The sequence below is a fragment of the Anomaloglossus baeobatrachus genome, chromosome 2, assembly GCF_048569485.1.
Source record: "Anomaloglossus baeobatrachus isolate aAnoBae1 chromosome 2, aAnoBae1.hap1, whole genome shotgun sequence".
NCBI lineage: Eukaryota > Metazoa > Chordata > Amphibia > Anura > Aromobatidae > Anomaloglossus > Anomaloglossus baeobatrachus.
The window spans coordinates 369,587,059-369,614,396 of record NC_134354.1 but is presented as its reverse complement, the minus strand read 5'-3'; the positions used below and the strand labels follow the sequence as shown (position 1 = coordinate 369,614,396).

At 47.2% G+C, this 27,338-nt stretch overlaps 1 protein-coding gene across 2 annotated transcripts in view; it reads left to right on the top strand.

The window, feature by feature from the left end:
• Nucleotides 1-379: 379 nt before the first annotated feature.
• Nucleotides 380-27,338, top strand: part of TRAPPC3 (trafficking protein particle complex subunit 3) — a 59,778-nt gene continuing 32,819 nt past the window's right edge. The window contains exons 1-3 of one of the 2 annotated variants that reach the window (XM_075334065.1): nt 380-554; nt 4,651-4,698; nt 15,133-15,230. In XM_075334065.1, the coding sequence (XP_075190180.1) occupies nt 513-554; nt 4,651-4,698; nt 15,133-15,230 (188 nt within the window). In that variant the 5' untranslated portion in view covers nt 380-512. The remainder of the gene's footprint in view (nt 555-4,650; nt 4,699-15,132; nt 15,231-27,338) is intronic. The other variant, XM_075334066.1, reaches the window with a different exon arrangement.

Below are 27,338 nucleotides of genomic sequence, written 5' to 3'. Positions count from 1 at the left end.
AGCAAAAGCTGGCTACTTTGAAGAACCTAGAATATATCTTCAGTGGTATCACACTTTTTTGTTAAGTATTTCATTCCACATGTGTTAATTCATAGTGTTGATGCCTGCAATGTGAATCTACAATTTTCAGAGTCATGAAAATAAAGAAAACTAATTGAATGAGGTGTGTCCAAACTTTTGATCTGTACTGTATGTATATATATATATATATGTGTGTATAAATGTGTATATATATGTGTGTGTGTGTGTGTGTGTGTAGTTGCTAGGGGAGGAGCTCTGTGTGTGTGTGTGTAGTTGCTAGGGGAGGAGCTCACAGGAACATCTACTCTCAGCATCACCAGCTTTCATCGTACATGATCACAGAGGCCACACCCCTCACGTGACGGATCACATGACCGTGACATCACCACAGGTCCTTCAGCTGCTCCGGCTCCGGAAGCTCCCGTTCCTGTGGTGTTTTCTGGCTGACAGCTGTCATTTCCTTTGGCGGAGGATCCTGGAAGACGAGCACAATGTCGCGACAGACCAACAGAGGGACCGAGAGCAAAAAGATGGTGAGGGGGAGCGGGCGGCTTGTGCCGGTGTCAGGCCCGGAGGCTGTGAGCCTGCTGTGCTTCCAGGAATGTCCATACATCATGTAGATAGGGTCACTGCGGGGCACAGGCCGCCACTCACTGCTTGCGGGGTCCTGTATGAGAACACATAGCACAGAAATGGATTAGGAACTTGCCATCAAAAGGTTACAGGGGCTCAGGCTTTACAGGGTTAAATGCTCGTCCCCAGTAATGCGGGTCCCTGACAGTTGGCAATGTGATAAAACAGCTATAGCTTTCCTCTGTAATCCCCCCCCCTCTCGTGGCTGTGCAGCATATCTTTCAGGTGACCACTGCAGTCAATCACTGAGGTCGCATGCGGTATAAATTAGCGTCATCGAGGCCAGTGATTGGCTGCTGCAGTCATGTGAACGATGTATTTGCTGGAACAGCAGACACAACAATTGCAATGCTGGAACAGCTGGGCATTTGAAAGCTGAGTTATGGTGGTATTCCTATGTTCTCATAGTGCCAGTTTTGCAGGCCTCATTACATCCCGGGAAGACAATTTTAATGGTTCTGTCCACTAGGTCATCAATATCAGGACATTGGTGGTTCATCCCTTATCTGTCAGCTGAATTCTGCTATGGTGATTAAGGAACAAACTGTAGTGGTGACGGAGCAATGTGCGACACTCCTGTGTTTATATGTGGCAAATGCTAGAATAGATTTCGGCTCATCAGCAGGGTACCTTTTTTGCCAGTGGTACCAGGTGTCAGCCCCTCACCAATCTCATATATTGATGACCTGTTCTGCAGATATGCCATCAGTTGAGTCCCATATAATCCCTTTAAGGCTGGTTTCAGATGTCCGTGTTTAAATAGGTACCAGTCACATGCATGGTTATATCGAGAGTAAAGCCTGGCTCAACCACTCAAATTAGTGTAGGTGCTCTGGAGAAAAACAGGTAATATAGAAAATATACTCCGGCACACTAAGGAATATCATGAAAAAGAGTCCAAAATGGTGCTCAAAAAAACGTCTTTATTAGAAATGTGTATTTTGTCCCGACGTTTCAACCCGTTGAGGGTTTTCTTCAAGGACTAATTTGTAATAACAGGAAAAGAAAAAATGGGTACAATGTCACAACAATATAGTGTACACAATTGTTACATAATAGGGGCATGTATTGCATACATATGAGAGGAGAAAAAAGAATGAACAAAATTGTTACGAAAAATAAAAAAACAAGCATTCCATATAGAGTATACATGAGAATCACCCATGAACAAAAATAAAATAAAATGAAATCCATCCCCTCAGGGATTTGCGCAATGTGTTTATACAAAGTGCATGGACTGAAGGTAAAGACATACCTATGGTAGACGAACTAAAGTTCTTAAGTAAGCACCAAGTCACGTTAGGTGAAGCAGATTATTAGTGTCCAAAATGGTACTAGAAAGGTGAAACATAAAATGTTATTATTGAGAACTATTAATTTTAACAAAGGGGACAGCAGGGGATTATGTTGAAGGCATACCTAAGAGGACCAGTATTAGGACATCAGTTCGTGTGGGTAGAGAGATGAAAAGAAAGGCCACAGCCGTTCTGTGAAGTCAAAAGAATATACATATGTTCACTATAGGCGTCATGTGTAGAGGCCGGTGACATGTCAGCTCCCATGGAGAGCATACCTCTCCCTTAGGTCACTCACATCACTTGAATGCACTTCCACCCAGTACGCCACTTGCAATATGTGTCCAGCACTCTCACTTAGGTTTGTATATCCTCTCATTGCGAGCACCCTTCCCTCTGCGCGTGCGCGGGGTCCCCTGTCCTCCGCACGCTCACGATGCACGGCGTCACATACGGCGCCCTGCCCCGTTGGGCGCGCGCCGGCCATGCGTCCCTACGCGCACGTGCGGGAGACACATCACCATAGGTGGTCCTCTTAGGTATGCCTTCAACATAATCCCCTGCTGTCCCCTTTGTTAAAATTAATAGTTCTCAATAATAACATTTTATGTTTCACCTTTCTAGTACCATTTTGGACACTAAAAATCTGCTTCACCTAACGTGACTTGGTGCTTACTTAAGAACTTTAGTTTCGTCTACCATAGGTATGTCTTTACCTTCAGTCCATGCACTTTGTATAAACACATTGCGCAAATCCCTGAGGGGATGTATTTCATTTTATTTTATTTCATTTTTGTTCATGGGTGATTCTCATGTATACTCTATATGGAATGCTTGTTTTTTTATTTTTCGTAACAATTTTGTTCATTCTTTTTTCTCCTCTCATATGTATGCAATACATGCCCCTATTATGTAACAATTGTGTACACTATATTGTTGTGACATTGTACCCCTTTTTTCTTTTCCTGTTATTACAAATTAGTCCTTGAAGAAAACCCTCAACGGGTTGAAACGTCGGGACAAAATACACATTTCTAATAAAGACGTTTTTTTGAGCACCATTTTGGACTCTTTTTCATGATATTCCTTAGTGTGCCGGAGTATATTTTCTATTATACATGCATGGTTATGGCCATACGTGTGCCATACATGTGTTACACGTGTGACATCCGTGTTTGCATACGTGTGACATGTACCGGGTAAAACACATGTCTCTGTAATGAAAAGATGTTCTACATTTACCTGTATCCAGCGATGCTGTCTCCGGCTCTGCTGCGTCCCGCTCCTGATCCCCGCTCATTATTTCCATTGATTATTCACTGCCTGAGGATCTGGAAGCCGGAGCATCGCGGGGACAGGCTGGGTAAAGCACAGCCGAGGACAGCACTGGCGGGGACATCGCCGGTGACATGTGAGTATACAGCAGTTTGTGCAGTGACATCCAGGGACTCATCAGGGTTCCCAATGAACTCTCATGAACCCCCTTGAAGTCACCATCATGACACTCGCTGTAACGCAGTTGTCGCAGGGGTGTCATCAAAAGGTCATCAGAGTTCATTGGGAATTCTGATGATCTCTTGGACGTCCCTGCACACACTGCTGGCAGGATACTCACCTGTCACTAGCGATGTCCCCGGCGATGCTGTCCTCGGCGGTGCTGTCTCCTGCGTTGTCACCACGATGCTCCTGCTCCCAGCTGCTCACTGCGGTGAATAATCAATGAAAATAATCAGCGGGGTCAGGAGCAGGAGGCAGCAGAGACGGAGACAGCATCGCTGGAACAGGCAAATATAGAACATCTTTTTATTTAAAAACCCGTGTTTTCTCCAGTACGTGTCACACTGATGTCACACGGCTCACATCAGTGTACGGTCCGTGTGACACCCGTGCTGCTGGAGAAAAAAACGGGCACGTCTCCATGTGAAATAGCGGGGCCACACGGTCCGTCTGAGAGTGCACAATAGGGTAACATGGGTACGTGTGACATCCGTGTTAATAGAATTAAGTGACGCATCACATGTCATCACCTGTGCTGTTGTTTACTTATTATAATTATGCATTGCTTATATAGCGCTGTTATATTTCGCACTGCTTTGCATACATGATTATCGCTGTCCCCATTGGGGTTCACAATCTAAGTTCCCTATCAATATGTCTTAAACTGAGGTTTTATCACAAGGATATTATCATTGCTGTGACTAGCTGACTCTTGCCATGTTGTCTTGTGATTAGCAGCTCACTGTCTATAGACATTGTATACAGAGAGCCTGGTGTGGCTGGGGGCAGCTTTTTCAGCTTTTCTTCATTCCTAAATCTAAAAACTGATTGTGTCAGAACGGCTGCAGCCAGTAATCTAAGTGACACATTGCTGGATTCAGGGTCTCTTTTCCTGCATTATGCTGCTCTCAGAAGGGGTTGAAAAGCATGGTGACGGATTCCCTTTAAAGTAAAATGGCCAAATAATGTGAAGGTGGGAGCTTGCTGTCTACCTTGCTGTAACGTCTTATTTTTGCATATGGCACACCTTGGCCGTGTTTTCATTCTCGGGGCGCTGCTTGTGTGTAAAGCATGTTTTTGTGATTTTTCTGCTGTTTTATCTCGTTGCTTATCTCTGTGCATTGCACTTCTGGTCTCCACCTTGCTGAATCACCTAACTACTTTTTTCCTCTCTTTCCATCTGCCCAATGCACTCACTGTATAGTATTGGTATTTGCCATTCATTTCACCTACTGCATCTCTGCATCTCATGGTACGTGTCTGCATACACATGAGCACGCTATGTATTGCACATTTCTATTTGTTTCCAATCTGTCATTTCTTTGTCGCTCCTAATTGGGAGACCCAGACAATTGGGTGTATAGCTACTGCCTCCGGAGGCCACACAAAGTATTACACTAAAAAGTGTAAGGCCCCTCCCCTTCTGGCTATACACCCCCCCGTGGGATCACGGGCTCCTCAGTTTTATGCTTTGTGCGAAGGAGGTCAGACATCCACGCATAGCTCCACTGTTTAGTCAGCAGCAGCTGCTGACTATGTCGGATGGAAGAAAAGAGGGCCCATACTAGGGCCCCCAGCATGCTCCCTTCTCACCCCACTTTCTGTCGGCGGTGTTTGTTAAGGTTGAGGTACCCATTGCGGGTACGGAGGCTGGAGCCCACATGCTGATTCCTTCCCCATCCCCATTAGGGCTCTGGGTGAAGTGGGACTTTACCGGTCTCCAGGCACTGAGACCGTGCTCCTTCCACAGCCCCCGGAGAATCGGCTGGATATGGAGCTGAGTATCGTCAGGGACAGGGCCCTGCTTCGTTAAGGTACTCTGTGTCCCCGGGCATACCGCGCGCACACCGCAGCATGCTGGGCGTGTTAGTGCGCCGGGGACATCAGCGCTGCTGCGCTTGTGCCATTCCTCACTACAGCGCTGCTGAGTGAGTAGACTTAGTACGAACGGCCGCGCCGGCCGCTGGGGTCAGTTTTCACTGCGACGCGGCTGGGACTTGTGGTGCGCCGGGGACTTCCGCGCTAGCCGTGCATGTATGACGGCCGCGCTTATTACTACAGTCCCCGGCTTTTGCGGCCTAGTTCGTTTCGTTCCCGCCCCCAGACCTGCCAGTCAGGGGGAGGACGGGACGCTGTACAGACCATCAGCGCTGAGGGCTGGAGTCTGCTTTACATACTCCAGCCCTCACACTGGGCACAGTGGGACGCCAGTTTCCCGCACTTTGTTTGTGGCACGCCCACGGTCCGCCCCTCCTCACAGGATGCCGGCAGCCATTCCTGTCTGCACGCTGAGCTGGAGAGGGGAGACTGGGAGACCCAGACACGAGATTCTGCGACCTCACACCCGCTTTTCAGCGGGCGGTAAGCAGCCCTCAAGGGCTCACCCCCACTTGTGCCGAAGTGGACTTTGTATTTTTGTGCTTGCATGCTATACATTACACTGTACGGTCGCTGGTGACTCTCTGCTATATACCCTCCTAGGTTACTCAAGGCAGACAACAGCATGTCGTCCGCAAAAAGCAAACGTGCCAAGGCACAGACTTTATATGCTGCTTGTACCGCATGTGGGGCTGCTCTACCGGCAGGTTCCACTGACCCCCATTGTGTGCAGTGCTCGGCCCCTGTGGCACTTGCTCAGCCGGGGCCACTGCTAGAGGTGACCCAGGGAGAACCACCTGTGAATGCTGTCCAGGTGACAGGGACGGAGTTTGCAGTTTTTGCTGACAGATTGTCTATGACTATGTCTAAAATTCTTGAAACATTGCAGTCTAGACCAGTAACTCAGACCATGGGCACTGTTGAATCATTGCTCCCTGGTCCCCCTCAGCTGGATCACTCCCGAGCTCAGGAGTTGTCGCATGCACCCCAGGGTGACGACTCTGACTCGGACGACAGTCCCAGACGGCCTAAGCGGGCTCGCTATGAGCGGCCCTCAACTTCATCACACTGGTCAGGGTCCCAGCTGGACGACTCTCTGTGTGATGAGGCGGATGTGGCTGATCAGGATTCTGATCCTGGGACCGTTCTCAATCTGGATACACCTGATGGTGACGCCATAGTGAATGATCTCATAGCGTCCATCAATAGAATGTTAGATATTTCTCCACCAGCTCCTCCTGCGGAGGAGTCAGCCTCACAGCAGGAGAAATTCCATTTCAGGTATCCCAAGCGTAAATTGAGCACTTTTCTGGACCACTCTGACTTTAGAGACGCTATCCAGAAACACCACGCTTATCCAGATAAGCGTTTCTCCAAACGGCTTAAAGATACACGATATCCTTTTCCCCCTGACGTGGTCAAGGGCTGGACCCAGTGTCCCAAGGTGGACCCTCCAATCTCCAGGCTTGCAGCTAGATCCTTAGTTGCAGTGGAAGATGGGGCGGCACTTAAAGATGCCACTGACAGACAGATGGAGCTCTGGTTGAAATCCATCTATGAAGCTATTGGAGCGTCGTTGGCGCCAGCATTCGCAGCCGTATGGGCACTCCAAGCTATTTCAGCTGGGCTTACACAGGTCGACACGGTCACACGTACATCTGCACCGCAGGTGGCGCCCTTGACCTCTCAAATGTCTGCATTCGCGTCTTACGCGATTAATGCTGTCCTAGACTCTACGAGCCGTACGGCAGTGGCGTCTGCCAACTCCGTGGTTTTACGTAGAGCCTTGTGGTTGAGAGAATGGAAGGCAGATTCTGCTTCCAAGAAGCGCTTAACCAGTTTGCCTTTTTCTCGTGACCGACTGTTTGGTGAGCGTTTGGATGAAATCATTAAACACTCCAAGGGTAAGGATTCATCCTTACCTCAACCCAGACAAAACAAACCCCAACAGAGGAGGGGACAGTCTGGTTTTCGGTCCTTTCGAGCAGGGCTGTGGAGTCGGAGTCGGAGTCGTGGAGTCGGAGTCGGAGCTCATTTTGGTGGAGTCGGAGTCGGTATAAAATGCACCGACTCCGACTCCTAAAATATATAATAAATTGGGGACAGGAGTGCAATGCAGAATGTGCTGAATATTTTACTAAATAACAACATTTAGTATAATGCTTATATTTAAGTGAAAAATTTATTGTAGTACAATGTGAACATCAGACATTTAATTGTTTTTATGATACAATAATCAAGATATTTGGATAGAACATAAAATATTTATTGGAATACAACTTTAGAACACAAAAAAACTAATAAATTGTAAATATGTAATATATATAATATATATATATATATATATATATATATATATACAGTGTATATACACACACACAAGATATATATGTAATCTACTGTATATTACATAGTGTATTACATATTTACAATTTATTACAGTTTTTTGTGTTCTAAAGTTGTATTCCAATAAATATATTTTATGTTCTATCCAAATATCTTGATTATTGTATCATAAAAATTATTAAATGTCTGATGTTCACATACACATATTCATGTACTACAATAAATTTTTCACCTAACTATAAGCAATATATGTAGGAGTCGGAGTCGGAGTCGGAGTCGGAGTCGGAGTCGGAGTCGGAGTCGGAGTCGGAGTCGGAGTCGGAGTCGGTGCAAGAGAATTTGAGGAGTCTGAGTCGGAGTCGGAGTCGAAGGTTTGGCTTACCGACTCCACAGCCCTGCTTTCGAGGCTCAGGCAGGTCCCAATTCTCCTCGTCCAAAAGGACTCAAAAGGATCAGAGGGGCTCAGATTCTTGGCGGACTCAATCACGACCAAAAAAGACAGCCGGAAGAACCGTTACCAAGACGGCTTCCTCATGACTTTCAGCCTCCTCTCTCCGCATCCTCGGTCGGTGGCAGGCTCTCCCGCTTTGGCGACATTTGGCTGTCACAGGTCAAAGACCGTTGGGTGAGAGATATTCTGTCTCACGGGTACAGGATAGAGTTCAGTTCTCGTCCTCCAACTCGCTTCTTCAGAACTTCTCCACCTCCCGACCGAGCAGATGCTCTTCTGCAAGCGGTGTCCGCCCTAAAGGCGGAAGGAGTGGTGACTCCCGTTCCTCTTCAGGAACGAGGTCGCGGTTTTTACTCCAATTTGTTTGTGGTGCCAAAGAAGGACGGGTCGTTCCGTCCCGTCCTGGATCTAAAGCTGCTCAACAAACACGTGAAAACCAGGCGGTTCCGGATGGAATCCCTCCGCTCCGTCATCGCCTCAATGTCTCAAGGAGATTTCCTAGCATCAATAGACATCAAGGATGCTTATCTCCACGTGCCGATTGCGCCAGAGCATCAGCGTTTTCTACGCTTCGTTGTAGGAAGCGAACACCTGCAGTTCGTAGCTCTACCTTTCGGGCTGGCGACAGCCCCTCGGGTCTTTACCAAGGTTATGGCAGCAGTAGTGGCAGTCCTGCACTCGCAAGGTCACTCTGTGATTCCGTATTTGGACGATCTACTTATCAAGGCACCCTCTCAAGAGGCATGCCAGCACAGCCTGAACGTGGCACTGAAGACTCTCCAGGGTTTCGGGTGGATTATCAACTTTTCAAAGTCAAATCTAACCCCGACCCAATCACTAACATATCTTGGCATGGAGTTTCATACTCTCTCAGCGATAGTGAAACTTCCACTGGACAAACAGTGTTCACTACAGACAGGGGTGCAATCTCTCCTTCAGGGCCAGTCGCACCCCTTGAGGCGCCTCATGCACTTCCTAGGGAAGATGGTAGCAGCAATGGAAGCAGTTCCTTTCGCGCAGTTTCATCTGCGTCCACTTCAATGGGACATTCTCCGCCAATGGGACGGGAAGTCGACATCCCTCGACAGGGATGTCTCCCTCTCTCAGACAGCCAAGGACTCTCTCCGGTGGTGGCTTCTTCCCACCTCATTGTCGAAAGGAAAGTCGTTCCTACCCCCATCCTGGGCGGTGGTCACGACAGACGCGAGCCTGTCAGGGTGGGGAGCAGTGTTTCTCCACCACAGGGCTCACGGTACGTGGACTCGGAAAGAGTCCACCCTTCAAATCAATGTTCTGGAAATCAGAGCAGTCTATCTTGCCCTACAAGCCTTCCAGCAGTGGCTAGCAGGCAAGCAGATCCGAATTCAGTCGGACAACTCCACAGCGGTGGCATACATCTACCACCAAGGGGGAACACGCAGTCGGCAGGCCTTCCAGGAAGTCCGGCGGATTCTGACGTGGGTGGAAGACACGGCATCCACCATATCCGCAGTTCACATACCAGGCGTGGAAAACTGGGAAGCAGACTTTCTCAGTCGCCAGGGCATGGACGCAGGGGAATGGTCCCTTCACCCGGACGTGTTTCAGGAGATCTGTCGCCGCTGGGGGATGCCGGACGTCGACCTGATGGCGTCACGGCACAACAACAAGGTCCCGGTTTTCATGGCGCGATCCCACGATTACCGAGCTCTGGCGGCAGACGCCCTAGTTCAGGATTGGTCGCAGTTCAGGCTACCTTATGTGTTCCCACCTCTGGCGTTGTTGCCCAGGGTGCTGCGCAAGATCAGGGCCGACTGCCGCCGCGCCATCCTCGTCGCTCCAGACTGGCCAAGGAGGTCGTGGTACCCGGATCTGTGGCACCTCACGGTAGGCCAACCGTGGGCTCTGCCAGACCGTCCAGACTTGCTGTCTCAAGGGCCGTTTTTCCATCTGAATTCTGCGGCCCTGAACCTGACTGTGTGGCCATTGAGTCCTGGATCCTAGCGGCCTCAGGTTTATCTCATGAAGTGGTTGCCACCATGAGACAGGCTAGGAAACCATCCTCCGCCAAGATCTACCACAGGACGTGGAAGATATTCTTATCTTGGTGCTCTGCTCAGGGAGTTTCTCCCTGGCCATTTGCATTGCCTATTTTTCTTTCCTTCCTGCAGTCTGGGTTGGAAAAAGGTTTGTCGCTCGGCTCCCTTAAAGGTCAAGTCTCCGCGCTATCCGTATTTTTTCAGAAGCGCCTAGCGCGACTTCCTCAGGTACGCACGTTCCTGCAAGGGGTTTGTCATATCGTCCCCCCTTACAAGCGGCCGTTGGAGCCCTGGGATCTGAACAAGGTCCTAATTGCTCTCCAGAAGCCGCCTTTCAAGCCTTTGAAGGATGTTTCCCTTTCTCGTCTTTCACAGAAAGTGGCCTTTCTAGTGGCGGTCACGTCTCTTCGGAGAGTGTCCGAGCTGGCGGCGTTATCATGCAGATCTCCCTTCCTAGTATTTCACCAGGACAAGGTAGTTCTGCGTCCAATTCCAGAATTTCTTCCTAAGGTGGTATCCTCCTTTCATCTCAACCAGGATATCACTTTACCGTCTTTGTGTCCGCATCCAGTTCACCAATTTGAAAAAGGTTTGCATTTATTGGATCTGGTGAGAGCACTCAGGATCTACATTTCCCGCACGGCGCCCCTGCGCCGCTCGGATGCACTCTTTATCCTTGTCGCTGGTCAGCGTAAGGGGTCGCAAGCTTCCAAATCCACCCTGGCGCGGTGGATCAAGGAACCAATTCTTCACACCTACCGTTCTGCTGGGCTTCCGATTCCATCAGGACTGAAGGCCCATTCTACCAGAGCCGTGGGTGCGTCCTGGGCATTACGGCACCAGGCTACGGCTCAGCAGGTGTGCCAGGCGGCTACCTGGTCGAGTCTGCACACTTTTACCAAGCATTATCAGGTGCATACCTACGCTTCGGCGGATGCCAGCCTAGGTAGACAAGTCCTTCAGGCGGCGGTGGCCCACCTGTAGGAAAGGGCTGTTTGACGGCCCTATCACGAGGTATTCTTTTACCCACCCAGGGACTGCTTTTGGACGTCCCAATTGTCTGGGTCTCCCAATTAGGAGCGACAAAGAAGAAGGGAATTTTGTTTACTTACCGTAAATTCCTTTTCTTCTAGCTCCAATTGGGAGACCCAGCACCCGCCCTGTTTTCTTAGGGATTTTGTTTTTTCGGGTGCACATGTTGTTCATGTTGAAGAGTTCAGTTCTCCGATGTTGTTCCTCGGATTGAATTTGTCTTTAAAATAGTTATTGGCTTTCCTCCTTCTTGCTTTTGCACTAAAACTGAGGAGCCCGTGATCCCACGGGGGGGTGTATAGCCAGAAGGGGAGGGGCCTTACACTTTTTAGTGTAATACTTTGTGTGGCCTCCGGAGGCAGTAGCTATACACCCAATTGTCTGGGTCTCCCAATTGGAGCTAGAAGAAAAGGAATTTACGGTAAGTAAACAAAATTCCCTTCTTTATGCAGTTTTCACACGGCAGCATACTTTTATACCCTGGTCTGGGGTAGTTAATTTTTTTTCTTTTGACCTTTTACTATTCTTTATATTCTACTTTGTGATTCTTTACTTAACACTGCATGTGTAGCATTCAACATTTGTGTTTTATTTTTCTATAATTTCTATGCTGTTTCTTTGCATTTTTGTGGGATGGCAGCTATATAAGAATCAATGCAGCACTAATATCTCTATTAAAGGGAACCTGTCAGCTGCAATTTGTACCCAGAACCACGAGCAGTTCTGGGTGTATATTAATAATCCCTGCCTAACTGTCCCTGTATACACTAGCATGGATAAAGAGATCTTTAGAAAAAGTATTTCTAAAGATCTTTTATCATATGCTAATGAGCGAGGGGACTAGTCCCAAGGGCGTTATATCCCCTGACTAGTCAGCCCCATTAGAATGTTAGTATGCCCCTGTGGGTGTGCTATCATGCTTAATGAATCTGCAGCGTCAGAGGATGATTTCACCTTTCCGCTGCCATCTCGTCCAATGGGGGATTTCGGCTCAGTGCGCATGACCCTGGAGTTTCGGTCACTCGCACTACTTCAGTTTAAAGTCAGGATGCGTGTACCCGGCTTCATAGTGCGCATGATCGAACCTCTGGGGTCATGCTGAGTCAAAATCCAGTGTCGGAGACGATGGCACCACAGGGGCGTATTAACATGCTAATGGGCCCAACTAGCCAAGGGAAGGAACGCCCAGGGGACTAGCCTCTTCGCTCATTAGCATACGATAAAGGATCTTTAGAAATACTTTTTCTACAGATCCTTTTATCTATGCTAGTGTATACAGGGACAGTTAAGCTGGGGTCACACATAACGACAACGACGTCGCTGCAACGTCACCATATTCTGTGACGTAGCAGCGACCATAGATGATCGTTAGTAAGCTGTCAAACATGTTATAAAAAGCAGCGACGGAGCAGCGATCATAGCAACGTCGACGGTCGTTGTGTGGTTTCAGATGTAGCGTAGCGTCCCTGCTGCGGTGTCAAACACAAGGATTACCAGCTTATCAGCATGGCGCAGCGGAATAGCAGCGATCAAAAAATGACCTGGAGCATTCAGGAGCGAGCAACGATTTCGCAGCAGGGGTCTGATCGTTGTGTGTCACACACAGCGACGTCGCTGTTGAGGTCGCTGCAACGTCACAGAATATGGTGACGTTGCAGCGACGTCGTTGTCGTTATGTGTGACACCAGCTTTAGGCAGGGATTAGCAATATGCACCCAGAACTGCTCGTGGTTCTGGATTCATATTGGACCTGACAAGTTCCCTTATGTCACATTTGTCCATGTACACCTGCTTTGCCCCTGCATGGCATGTGCACACCATTGATTTGAGTGGCTTCATTGTATTGGTAAATGTTGTCTGCAGGAGATCTGAGTGGTCAGGCATTATTTCCCCAGTGTAACCAGCCGATCACAGTGCCTTTTCCTATTAAACTGGGTTTGTCTTGATGAAACCAGTGACTAAATACAGATGAGCATTTAAGAGTGGGTCGGCAGATCCTGCAATCTTTACCGATTTAATGAAGTTTATCAATTTCATAACTATATTTGTCTAAAATAAATGTCAAGTTCAACAGTAAACGCTATGGGTGGCAGACAGTCAGCTGTTAGCTGTCAGGTCATTAATCTATAGTGGGTACAGAAAGTATTCAGACCCCTTTAAATTTTCCACTGTTTCATTGTAGCCATTTGGTTAATTCAAAAAAGTTCATTTTTTTTTCTCAGTAATCTGCACTCAGCACCTCGTCTTGATACAAAAAAAACAGAAATGTAGAAATTTTTGCAAATTTATTAAACAAAATAAACTGAAATATCACATGGTCATAAGTATTCAGACCCTTTGCTCAGACACTCATATTTAAGTCACATGCTGTCCACTTCCTTGTGATCCTCCTTGAGATGGTTCTACTCCTTCATTGGAGTCCAGCCGTGTTTAATTAAGCTGATAGGATTGATTTGGAAAGGCACACACCTGACTATTAGACCTCAGAGCTCACAGCTCACAGTGCATGTAACACCAAACGAGAATCAGGAGGTCAAAGGAATTGCCCAAGGAGCTGAGACAGAATTGTGGCAAGGCACAGATCTGGCCAATGTTACAAAATAATTTCTGCAGTACTCAAAGTTCCTAAGAGCAGAGTGGCCTCCATAATCCTTAAATGGAAGACGTGTGGGACCACCAGAACTCTTCCTAGACCTGATCGTCCAGCCAAACTGAGCAATTGTGGGAGAAGAGCCTTGGTGAGAGAGGTAAAGAAAAATCCTAAGATCGCTGTGGTTGAGCTCCAGAGATGCAGTAGGGAGGTGGGAGAAAGTTCCACAAAGTCAACTATCACTGCAACCCTCCATAAATTGGTCCTTTATGGCAGAGTGGCTCGACGGAAGCCTCTCCTCAGTGCAAGACATATGAAAACCCGCATAGTTTGCAAAAAAAACAAACACATAAAGGATTCCCAGACTATGAGAAATAAGATTCTGTGGTATGAAGAGACAAAGATAGAACTTTATGGTGATAATTCTAAGCAGTAAGTGTAGAGAAAACCAGGCACTGCTCATCACCTGCCCAATACAATCCCAACAGTGAAACATGGTGGTAGCAGCATCATGCTATAGATGTGTTTTTCAGCTGCAGGGACAGGACGACAGGTTGCAATTGAAGGAAAGATGAATGCGGCCAAGTACCAGAGATCCTGGAAGAAAACCTCTTCCAGAGTGCTTTGGACCTCAGACTTGGCCGAAGGATCACCTTCCAACAAGACAATGAGGCTAAGCACACAGCTAAAATAACAAAGGAGTGGCTTCAGAACAACTCTGTGACCATTCTTGACCGGCCCAGCTAGAGCCCTGACCTAAACCCAATTGAGCATCCCTGGAGGGATCTGAAAATGGCTGTCCACCAACGTTCACCATCCAAGCTGACAGAACTGGAGAGGATAAGCAAGGAATGGCAGAGGATCCCCAAATCCAGGATCCCAAGAAGACTTATGGCTGTACTAGCTCAAAAGGGTGCTTCTACTCAATACTGAGCAAAGGGTCTGAATACTTATATCCATGTGATATTTCAGTTTTTCCTGTTTTAATAAATTTGCTGAACTTTCTATATTTCTGGGGGGTGGGGGTTTCTGTGATGGGGTGCAGAGTGTACATTAATGAGAAAAAATGAACTTTTTTGAATTTACCAAATGGCTGCAATGAAACAAAGAGTGAAACATTTAAATGGGTCTGAATACTTTCCGTAATCACTGTATATTTTAAGTTGTGTGCACCTTCCCCTGGTTCAGTACACTTTTGTCTGTATATGCACATTTTCTTGCATTATTTTTTTTCCTGCTTTTTATGATTTATTTGCATGTATTCCAGCTTTCCTAACTTATCTCAACCTCCTAATTGCGTGTGTATGTGATATGGATACACTGAAACACTTGATCTTCTGAACTGGGTGGTTTTTGTTTTTCCCCCATTAGAACTCAGAACTCTTCAATTTGACCTATGGATCCCTTGTTGCACAGCTATGTAAAGACTATGAAAATGATGAAGATGTCAATAAACAGTTAGAGAAAATGTAAGTAATTTTGGTAAGTCTGTATAACACTGAAATCTATGACCTGACTTGCTATTCAAACATGTATTCCTGTATCGTAAATGGGATTTTTTAGGGCTCATTTTCTCCTCTGTACAGGAAATGTATTAATAGGAGAATTACAGAACTAGATGCAAACTTTGCCTGGCCAAAACACTCAGTGCATCTCCCCACTTGTTTTCCACGTTTCTCTGCCCTCCTCTATCTCCTGTAAAGCCCAAAATGTCCACCAAGGAAGAATAAGGGGGAGATAAGTGTAAAACACAATAGTGTAAAGGCGCACAGCACTGATATGTTTGACGGATGCACTGAGCACTTGTCACTGGTTTCAACAGTCATTTCATGCTGACAGACTCCATTGAAAATAGATCAGCATGTTTCCGCTTACTCCACATTTGTTTTTTTTTTTTTTGTTTTTTTTTTGTCAGTAACCACACAACAATATCAATTTGGGAGTTGTACCGTATTTTTCGCTTTATAAGACGCACCGGAATATAAGACGCACCCCAAACTTAGACATAAAAAAGGTAAAAAAAAGAAAAATGGGGTCCGTCTTATACTCCGGTGTTCTCTTACCGGAGGGGGGCAGCAGTGGTGGTGAAGCGGGGTCACAGGAGGCACAGGTTGTGCTGGCAGGCGCGGCAGGTCAGTGGCAGCGGGGTCCGTGGTTGCAGGTGCCGTGGTTGCAGGCGCGTCCGCGGTGGCAGGATCCGTGGGGTCCGTGGTGGCGGCAGCAGCCGTGGCGTGTGAGCCGTGCAGCAGGCCGGTGCAGTGAGTGTCCGCGGTCCCGGTTCAGTGGTGGCAGCGGCGGCGGCGACTGCTCAGTGGTGGCATGGACTGCTCAGTGGTGGAGTGTGTCCGCGGTCCCGGTTCAGTGGTGGCAGCGGCGGCGACGGCTCAGTGGTGGGAGTGGCGGCGACGGCTCAGTGGTGGCAGCGGCAGGGACTGCTCAGTGGTGGCGTGTGTCCGCGGTCCCGATTCAGTGGTGGCAGCGGCGGCGGCAACTGCTCAGTGGTGGCAGCGGCAGGGACTGCTCAGTGGTGGCGTGTGTCCGCGGTCCCGGTTCAGTGGTGGCAGCGGCGGCTCAGTGGTGGGAGCGGCGGCAACTGCTCAGTGGTGGCAGCGGCAGGGACTGCTCAGTGGTGGCGTGTGTCCGCGGTCCCGGTTCAGTGGTGGCAGCGGCGGCGGCTCAGTAGTGGGAGCGGCGGCGACGGCTCAGTGGTGGAGTGTGTCCGCGGTCCCGATTCAAGTAATGGCGCCGCATGCGCAGATGGAGCTCTCATCCAAGGGCTCCATCTGCGCACGCGCTGACTCCCGGAGCAGCGCGTGCGCAGATGGAGCTCTCATCCAAGAGCTCCACCGGCGCCATCATTTGAAAGTGGGACTGCGGACAACTGGTAAGCTGCACAGCCGCCCGCCCCGCATGCACAGCTGCCCGCCCACTCTGCGTACAAGCCGCCGGGTACCTGTGCTTGCGTGCGGTGGCAGCCGGGTACCCATGGCTGTGTGCGGGCGGCAGATGGGTGACTGTGTGAGGGCGGCAGCCGAGTACCTGCACGGGCACCCGACTGCCGCTCGCACACAGCACCCGGCTGCCGCCCGCACACAGCCATGGGTACCCGTCTGCCACCGCATGCAAGCACAGGTACCTGGCTGCCGACCCCACACAGCACCCGCTGCCGCCCGTACACAGCCACGGGTACCCGGCTGCCGCTGCATGCAAGTACAGGTACCCGGGCGCTTGCATGCAGCCACAGGCACCCGCCCGATCGCCCCCCCCCCCCGCTACCGCTTTATAAGACGCACCCCCCATTTTCCTCCCAAAATTTGGGGAGGAAAAGTGCGTCTTATAAAGCGAAAAATACGGTATTTGCTTACAGGAGCACACCAGAAAATTACTCTGAATTAAGCGAGTTATCATTGTAGGGGTGTGTGCAAAATAACAACGATCTATATAAAATAATAATGTCCTTACAGATTTAGATGCCGCAAAAAATTGGGGAAACTGCCAATGTAGGAGTGTAAAAAGAAATATTTAACAAAATCTCACTTAAAGTGGTACTCTGGAGATTAAAAAAAAAAAAAAATCTACTGGCCCTGGCTTTAAAATAATTCACCGAAAAGGACATAAATTCAGAAAAAACTCAAACTCACTAGAAAAACACAGATCATAATGGCAGATGCACTCGCAAGATGCAGCCGGCCCCCCCATGATAAAAGATGGGGGTAACACAGGTGCAGAATACCGATGAGACAACCACTCAGTTTTTACATAGGGCGCCAGTCACACAAATATAGTGTCCGGCTTACAGCCTATTGATGACGTCCATACTATTAGATCAGGCGGGCTGCCCAGCCCTATATAGGTGCATTGACACACAAGACAGACACCCCAAGGGGCCATCTGCATCAGAAAATGATAATAAATGTGAGGTATCATTTATTAACATTTATTATCATTTTATATAATTTTCTTTTGCACAATTTTCTGCAGGATGCAGCCGGGCCCTTTTGGGGTGTCTGTCCTGTGTGTCAATGCACATATACACTGTGTGCAGAATTATTAGGCAAGTTGTTAGAGGATTTTTTTTATTATTGATCAACAGCTATGTTCTCAATCAACCCAAAAGACTCATAACCATCAAAGCTTAATATTTTTGGAAGTTGGAGTGTTTTTTTTTTAGATTTGGCTATCTTAAGTGGGCTTTACTTGCTACAATATATCTAACGAAGTGTCGGCGGGGTCACGTCGTAAGTGACGCACATCTGGCATCGTTAGTGATATTGTAGTGTGTGAAACCTATGTGCGATTGAACGAATAAACGTTGATCGCATACACGTCTTTCAAAACCTAAAAATTGACCGTCGGGTTGTTCAATGTTCCCGAGGCAGCACACATCGCAGTGTGTGACACCCCGGGAACGATGAACTGCAGCTTACCTGCGTCCCGTGGCTCCCGCCGGCTATGCGGAAGGAAGGAGGTGGGCGGGATGTTTATGTCCCGCTCATCTCCGCCCCTCCGCTTCTATTGGCCGGCTGCCGTGTGGTCGTATGGGAGGCAAGTACTTGTGACGGCAATTAATCGTTTGTGCGACACGGTCAACAAATTGAACGTGCCGCACATACGATGGGGGCGTGTCACATCACATATGATATCGTATGCTTAATTGTAAGGTGTAAAGCAGGCTTAAGGAGGATATCTGTTTGTGCATGTAACTATTACTGTGCAGAATTATTAGGCAACTTAATAATAACCAAATATATTCCCATCTCACTTGTTTATTTTCACCAGGTAAACCAATATAACTACACAAAATTTAGAAATAAACATTTCTGACATACAAAAACAAAATCCCAAAAAATTAGTGACCAATATAGCCACCTTTCTTTATGATGGCACTTAACAGCCGACCATCCATAGATTCTGTCAGTTGCTTGATCTGTTTACGATCAACATTGCGTGCAGCAGCCACCACAGCCTCCCAGACACTGTTCCAAGAGGTGTAGTGTTCCCCCCCTGTAGATCTTACATTTTATGAGGGACCACAGGTTCTCTATGGGGTTCCGATCAGGTGAGCAAGGGGGCAATGTCATTATTTTTTTTTCATCTTTTAGACCTTTACTGGCCAGCCACGCTGTAGAGTAGTTGGATGCATGTGATGGAGCATTGCCCTGCATGAAAATCATGTTTTACTTGAACGATACCGACTTCTTCCTGTACCACTGCTTGAAGAAGTTGTCTTCCAGAAACTGGCAGTAGGTCTGGGAGTTGAGCTTCACTCCATCCTCAACCCGAAAAGGTCCCACAAGTTCATCTTTGAAGATACCAGCCCATACCAGTACCCCACCTCCATCTTGCTGGTGTCTGAGTCTACCTTTTACTGATCCAGCCTCTGGTCCATCCATCTGGCCCATCAAGAGTCACTCTCATTTCATCAGTCCATAAAACCTTTGAAAAATCAGTCTTAAGATATTTCTTGGCCCAGTCTTGACGTTTTATCTTATGTTTCTTGTTCAAAGGTGGTCGTTTTTCAGCCTTCCTTACCTTGGCCATGTCCCTGAGTATGGCACACCTTGTGCTTTTTGATACTCCAATAACGTTGCAGCTCTGGAATATGGCCAAACTGGTGGCAAATGGCATCTTGGCAGCTTTACGCTTGATTTTCCTCAATTCATGGGCAGTTATTTTGCTCCTTTTTTGCCCAACACGCTTCTTGTGACCCTGTTGGCTATTTGCCATGAAATGCTTGATTGTTTGGTGATCACACTTCAAACGTTTGGCAATTTCAAGACTGCTGCATCCCTCTGCAAGACATCTCACAATATTGGACTTTTCAGCTTTTCAGAGCCTGTCAAATCTCTCTTCTGACCCATTTTGCCAATAGAAAGGAAGTTGCCTAATAATTAAGCACACCTCATAGAGGGTGTTGATGTCATTACACCACACCCCTCCTCATTACAGAGATGCACATCACCTGATCTACATAATTGGTAGTTGGCTCTCAAGCCTACACAGCTTGGAGTAGGACAACATGTATAAAAAGTATCATGTGATCAAAATACTCATTTGCCTAATAATTCTGCACACAGTGTATAGTGCTTGGCAGCCTGCCTGATATAATAATATGGGCGTCCTCATTAGGCTGTAAGCCAGACATTGTGCATTGCACATATCTGTGTGACTGGTGCCCTATATAAAAAGTCATTAGTGTGCATGTTTAATATCAGCAACCACCTCCTCCATGATTTGGTAAGCTGTGAGTGGTTGTCTCATCAGTATTCTGCACCTGTGTGACCCCCACCTCTTATCATAGGGGGCCGGCTGCATCCTGCGAGTGCATCTGCCATTATGACCTGTGTTGACTGCTGGTTTTTTTTTTGTTTTTTTTTTTCTCTACTGGCTCTGTCCTCAAACTATAAAGATGAGATGTACAGTGCTGTTCTATATACTCACACGACCTATAATTCAGTGTGACAGAAGCTGCTCTGTCTCCCCTCAAACACAAGATGCCAAATACTAATAAATCTGCATTTTATAACCTTACATAAACGATTAGCTTGTTCAATCTAAATATAATGGATGGCATTGGTTATAGTTTAACCCCTTTACGACCGCCGATACGCCTTTTAACGGCGGTAAATAAGGGTACTTTTTCCGATCCGCTGCTTTTTAACGGCGGTCGGAAAAAAGGGTCTAGCGCCCCCCAGAGTCAGAAAATTTCCGGGGTCTCAGCTGCCGGGGGTAGCTGAGACCCTGGAGATCATGATTCGGGCCGGTTTTTCCGGTCCCCGCTCACCTGATGACCGGTATACACCGTATACCGATCATCAAGTTATAGTAAATGACCGCGCCGGTAAAAAATGATTTATCTCCCATCTGGCATGATCAAACATGCCAGATGGGAGATAAATCTTTTTCCCGGTTCCCTCCGGTCCCCCGGTGTCCCCAAAGTGCCCCCCCCGACCCCCAACCCCCTCCCGAAAATCCAAGATGGCCGCGCGCACCGGCGATCACAGCAGCGCGCCGGCCGCATTTCCACTGTTCCTATGGTTTCTGTCGTATGTGCCATAACACATACGACAGAAACCTGCTCCCCAGGCCCTGCCGGGATCCCCCCTACCCCCCCCTGGTGTTCCCCGGTGTCCCCCGGTGTCCTACATACCTGTCGGAGCGCTGATCCCCCGCGGCCCCCTCCTCCGGCTCCTTCTCTGCAGACTCCGGTCACATGTGCAGAGCGCAGCTGTCAGCTTCCTGTGTTCAGGACGCTGGCTGCTCGCACTCTGCAGCTGTGACCCAGGGAGGGTGGGTGCAGATTCTTTGCACCCACTCTCCTCAAATGGAGGGTCTGCCCTCCTAGAAAATGGGGGATACGTTCCCTGAACGTGTCCCCCATATTCTAGAAGGTCCAGAGGCGACGTGGGACATCCAAATGGATTATTGTGGATTTTTTTTTTTTTCTTTTCAATAAATTGGTCAATCAGGGAATGTTTTGGGGAGTGTTTTTTCAAATAAATTTTTTTTTGTTGTCAATTTTTTTTTTATTACTGTCAATTAGTTATGTCGGGTATCTGATAGACGCCGTGACATAACTAATTGCTGGGCTTGATGCCAGGTGACATTACACACCTGGTATCAACCCCATTCATTACCCCGTTAGCCAACGCACCAGGGCGCGGGATGAGCTGGGGCGAAGCGCCAGAATTGGCGCATCTAATGGATGCGCCACTTCTGGGGCGGCTGCGGCCTGCTATTTTTAGGCTGGGAAGAGTCCAATAACCGTGGCTCTTCCCATCCTGAGAATACCAGACCCCAGCTGTCAGCTTCACCTTGGCTGGTGATCTAATTTGGGGGGACCCCATGTTTGTTTTTTTTTTTTAATTATTTATTTATAAATAATTAAAAAAAAAAACAGCTTGGGGAGCCCTCCAAATTGATCACCAGACAAGATGAAGCTGTCAGCTGTGGTTTGCAGGCTACAGCTGTCTGCTTTACCCTAGCTGGCTATCAAAAATAGGGGGGACCCCACGTCATTTATTTTAATTCTTTTTTTTTTTTTTGGGCTAAATACAAGGCTAGGCATCCTTTAGTGTCACATGAAAGGCACTAAAGGGCGCCAGCTTAGAATATGCAGGGGGGTGGGACGTTATATATGTTTGACATCTATCCATTCATCCATTGTAGCATTTTACGCTGTGTGCCCACAATCAGGGTTTGCAACGTTTTGGGCGCAGAGTGTTTTCCCTGCGTCCATAACGCTGCGTTGTGCAGTAGAAGCACAGTGGCAGGATTTTTAGAAATCCCGTGCCCACTGTGTTTCTTTTCTCCGCAGCATAAATCGACCTGTGGCGCAGCTTCCCGAGCCTCAGGATGTCAATTTATGCTGCGGAGATGAGTGTTCTTTGCAGGTAGAATAGAACTAAAGTCCACAGCAGCATGAATCCAAATCGTGGGCATGGGCAGCTGCGTTCTCCCGTGGACAACACTCACATTTCTGCAGGAGGCTGACACTGGGTACTAGACGCCGTGTCGCTGGATCATGGCCACATAGCCTAAAGGCTACTTTACACGCTGCGATATCGGTCCCGATATCGCTAGCGTGGGTACCCGCCCCCATCTGTTGTGCGGCACGGGCAATCGCTGCCCGTGCCGCACAACATCGCGCAGATGCGTCACACATACTTACCTGCCCGGCGACGTCGCTGTGACCGGCAAACCGCCTCCTTTCTAAGGGGGCGGTCCGTGTGGCGTCACAGTGACGTCACTGAGCGGCCGCCCAATAGAAGCGGAGGGGCGGAGATGAGTGGCCGGAACATCCCGCCCACCTCCTTCCTTCCTCATAGCGGCCGGGAGGCAGGTAAGGGGAGCTTCCTCGTTCCTGCGGCGTCACACATAGCGATGTGTGCTTCCGCAGGAGCGACGAACTACATCGTTACTGCTGCAGTAACGATAATCGAGAATGGACCCCCATGTCACCGATGAGCGATTTTGCACGTTTTTGCAACGATGCAAAATCGCTCATCGGTGTCACACGCAGCAACATCGCTAATGCGGCCGGATGTGCGTCACCAATTCCGTGACCCTAACGACTCCGCATTAGCGATGTCGCAGCGTGTAAAGCCCCCTTAACAGTGAGAAATTTTTTGCTACAGCAACAGTTTTGTGAAGTACCTGTGGATTCAAAATGTTTACTATACTCCTGAATAAAATCCTTGAGGGGTCCAGTTTCCAAAATGAGGTCACTTGTGGGGGGTTTCTGATGTATAGGTGCCCAAGGGGCCCTGCTAATGTGACATGGTGCGCGCAATTTACTTCAACTTTTCCAAAATTCAAATGGTGCTCCTTCCATTCCAAGCCCTCCCATTTATCCAAACAAAGGTTTTTGGCCACATGTGTGGTATCCCTGCGCTCACAAGAAATTAGATAACAACCTGTGGGGTACACGTTTTGTTGTTGCCTCTTGAAAAAGTGAAAAATGTGTCGCTAAATCAACATTTTTGTGAAAAAAATGAAAATTTCAATATGGCAACCTAAGCTTATCAAATTCTGTGAAGTATTCGTGGATTCAAAATGCTCAATATACACCTAGATTAAAGCCTTGAGGGGTCTTATTTCCAGAATGGGGTCACTTGTGGGGGACCTCCACTGCTTAGGCACCTCAGGGGTTCTCCTAATGCAACATGGCGTCCGCTATTGATTCCAGCCAATTTTGCAGTCAAATTGCACTCCTTCTCTTCTGAGCCCTGTAGTGTGCCCAAACAGTTGATTTCCACCACATACAAGATATCAACAAACTCAGGAGAAATTGCGCAATAAATTTCATGGTGATTTTTTTCCTGTTACCCTTGTGAAAAAAAAAGCTACCTGGTTGAAGTAACAATTTTGTGGTAAAATTTTATTTTTTTTATTTTCATGGCTCAACGTTATAAACTTCTGTAAAGCACCTGGGGGTTCAGGGTACTCACCAAACATTAAGATAAATTCCTTGAGGGGCCTAGTTTCCAATATGGGGTCACTTGTGGTGTTTTTTTGCTGTTTACGTACCTTAGGGGTCCTCCAAATGCGACATGGTGCCCGCAATCTTTTTCAGCCAAATTTCCTTTCCAAAATTCAAATATTGCTCCTTCCGTTCCAAGCCCTCCCATTTCTCCAAACAAAGGTTTCAGACCACAAGTGAGGTATCACCGCGCTCATAAAAAAAGTGGGTAACAAACATTGGGGTCACATTTTTGGAATTACCTCTTGAAAAAGTGAAAAAATTGATGCTAAAGCAACATTTTTGAGAAAAAAATGAAAATTTTCAATGTGACAACGTAACGTTATCAAAATCTGTGAAGTACCTGTGGATCCAAAATGCTCACTATACCCCTAGATAGAAGCCTTAAGGGGTCTAGTTTCCAAAATGGTGTCACTTGTAAGGGGTTTCTGCTGTTTAGGTACCTTGGCGGACATGTAAATGCAACATGGTGCCCGCAATCTATTTCAGCCAAATTTGCTTTCCAAAATTCAAATATTGCTCCTTCTGTTCCGAGCCCTCCCATTTGTCCAAACAAAGGTTTCTGACCACATGTGGGGTATTGGCGCGTTCATAAGAAAGTGGGTAACAAGTTTTGGGGTTCATTTTGTTGTGTTATTTCTTCTAAAAGTGAATAAATTTGGGGTAGAGCAACATTTTAGGTAAAATTTTATTTTTTGCTTTTTTTCATTCCACTTTGCTTTAGTTCCTGTGAAGCACCTGAAGGGTTAATAAACTTCTTGGATGTGGTTTTGAGTACTTTGAGGCGTGCTGTTTTGAGAATGGTGTCACTTTTAGGTATTTTCTGTCACTTAGGCCTCTCAAAGTCACTTCAAATGTGATGTGGTCCCTAAAAAAATGGTTTTGTGAATTTTGTTGAAAAAATGGGAAATTGCTGATGAACTTTGACCCCTTCTAACTTCCTAGCCCCAAAACATTTTGTTTCAGAAATTGCGCTAATGTAAAGTAGACATGTGGGAAATGTTATTTATTAACTGTTTTGTGTGACATAACTCTCTGGGTTAAGGGCATAAAAATTAAAAGTTTGAAAATTGCAAAATTTTCAAACTTTTCATCAAATTTCTGATTTTTTCACAAATAAAAGCAAAAAATATCGTTCTAAATTTATAACTATCATGAAGTACAATATGTCACGAAAAAACAATGTCAGAATCACCGGGATCCGTTGAAGCGTTCCAGAGTTATGACCTCATAAAGTGACACTGGTCAGAATTGCAAAAAATGGCCTGGTCATTAAGTACAAAACTGGCTTCGTCCTTAAGGGGTTAAAGTAAGGGATTTTGTCAATCCTATAGTGCAATAGAAGACAAGCAGCTAGACTGAACACAAACTAAAATGTACCGCACACGAGAACAAAGAATCAGCTGGCCAGCAGTACGGCTAATGTTCATTATGGAGAATAAACAGATTAGTAGTTTCTCACTGTCATATAGAATTTAACTTAAGTAAAGAAAATACTGATCAAAGGAAAGTTATTTTACACCCATGTGAGGGTGTCCTCCTGCTAGGATGGCGCTTACCGCAACCAATTTATAAGTTGCTATATTCCAAAGGCCTGACGTAAGTGACACAGTGTATATATGGCTTCTGCCTTTGCTTGTCAGCACCATCAGCAGATTGGATATGTATGTATGGCTTCTGCCTTTACTTGTCAGTACGAACAGCAGAATGGCTTTGTATATAGGGCTTCTGCCTTAGCTTGTCAGTAGCATCCAGGGCTGTGGAGTCGGAATCGTGGAGTGGGTATAAACTTTGACTCATAAAATATATAATAAATTGGGGACAGTAGTGCAATGCAGAATGTGCTGAATATTTTTTCATAGGAATTTGGGAAAGTTATGAAATGTCCTATAAATGGCTGTTCTATTCCTCATCTAAGGCTACATACACAGTCACACACAGCGTTTTTGCTGCGTTTTTTGAGGCTACTTTTTTAGCTGCAAAAGCAGATCAGCTTTTTAAAAAACCGCATCACCTGAAAGGTTTTTGAGCTCATAGATAATATTTCAATAGCAAAAGCAGAATAGAAAAACACCACGCAAACTGACTGCTCATTCTTTGTGAGGATCCGTTTTTGAGCTGCGAGATTACAGCGGAATAGCTGCAGGAAACATGCAGACATTCATGCGGCTTACCTGCGGACGTCCCGGCCTCTATCTCCATAGCGGAGGGCCGGGACATCCGCAGGTAATTTCGCATGAATAATTGACATGCAATTATACCTGCGGATGCGGACATCCGCAGCATGTTCGGCAGCCGCACTTTCCGTAGCGTGGACACAGCACTCCCCATGTCCCATAGGATAACATGGGGAGTGACTGTACATGCTAAAACCTGCAGATTTATCTGCAAAATCCAGAAAAATCCGCAGGATTTCCGCGGCAAAATCCGCACAAACAAGCTCCCGTGGGCACATAGCCTTAGACTTGTGCATATTCTAAATATCACATACTTAAGGGGGCTTTACACTCAGCGATATCGCTAGCGAGCGTACCCGCCCCCGTCGTTTGTGCGTCACGGGCAAATCGTTGCCCGTGGCGTACAATATTGTTAGGAGCCGTCACACGGACTTACCTGTCTAGCGACGTCGCTGTGGCCGACGAATCGCCTCCTTTCTAAGGGGGCGGTTCGTGCGGCGTCACAGCGGCGTCACTGAGCGGCCGCCCAATTGAAGTGGAGGGGCGGAGATGAGTGGCCTTAACATCCCGCCCACCTCCTTCCTTCCTCATTGCCGACGGCCGCAGGTAAGCTGTAGTTCGTCGTTCCCGAGGTGTCACATATAGCTGTGTGCTGCCTCGAGAACGACGAACAACCTGCGTCTTCAACAATCAACGATTTTATGAAAATGAATGATGTGTCAACGATGGACGATTTGGTCAGTATTTTCCAGCGTTAACGGCCGCTCGTTGGTGTCACACGCAACGATGTCGCTAACTATGCCGGATGTGCCTCAAGGAATCCGTGACGCCGGCGATATATCGTTAATACGTTGTTGCGTGTATCGGGGCCTTTAAACTATGTTCACACACTGCATCTTTTAGGCTACGTGCCCACGGTGCTTTTTTTTTTTCAGCACAAAAAAGCTGCTTTTTTTTGTGCTTCTTTTCATGCTTTTTTTTCATGCTTTTTTTCTTGCTTTTCATGCTTTTTTTTTTCCTGCTTTTTTTCCTGCTTTCCTGGTTTTTTTCATGCTTCTTTTCATGCTTTTTTTGTTACTATTGAATGCTTGTTTCAGCTCATTAAAGTTGAATGTGAAAAAAAAAGGTGTTCTGATGTAATTTCCTTGTTCAACCCATTTTCTTCAATCTCTATTTTGGAATAAAAGTGATATGAAAATGATGATCTATTAGATCATTTACCGGCGCCGCTATTCACCGGCTCATTCAGGTGAATAGCGGCGGCGGGAATCAGGTGCTCGGAGATCACCGTTGCTATAGTAACCCTCTAATTAGGTTACTATGGCAATGGTGGCAGTGGTGACATCACCCCTTACCAACCCGCAGTCTTTGCTCACACATTGAGTGATTAGACAGCACGAGGAGCAGAAGCATTCTTC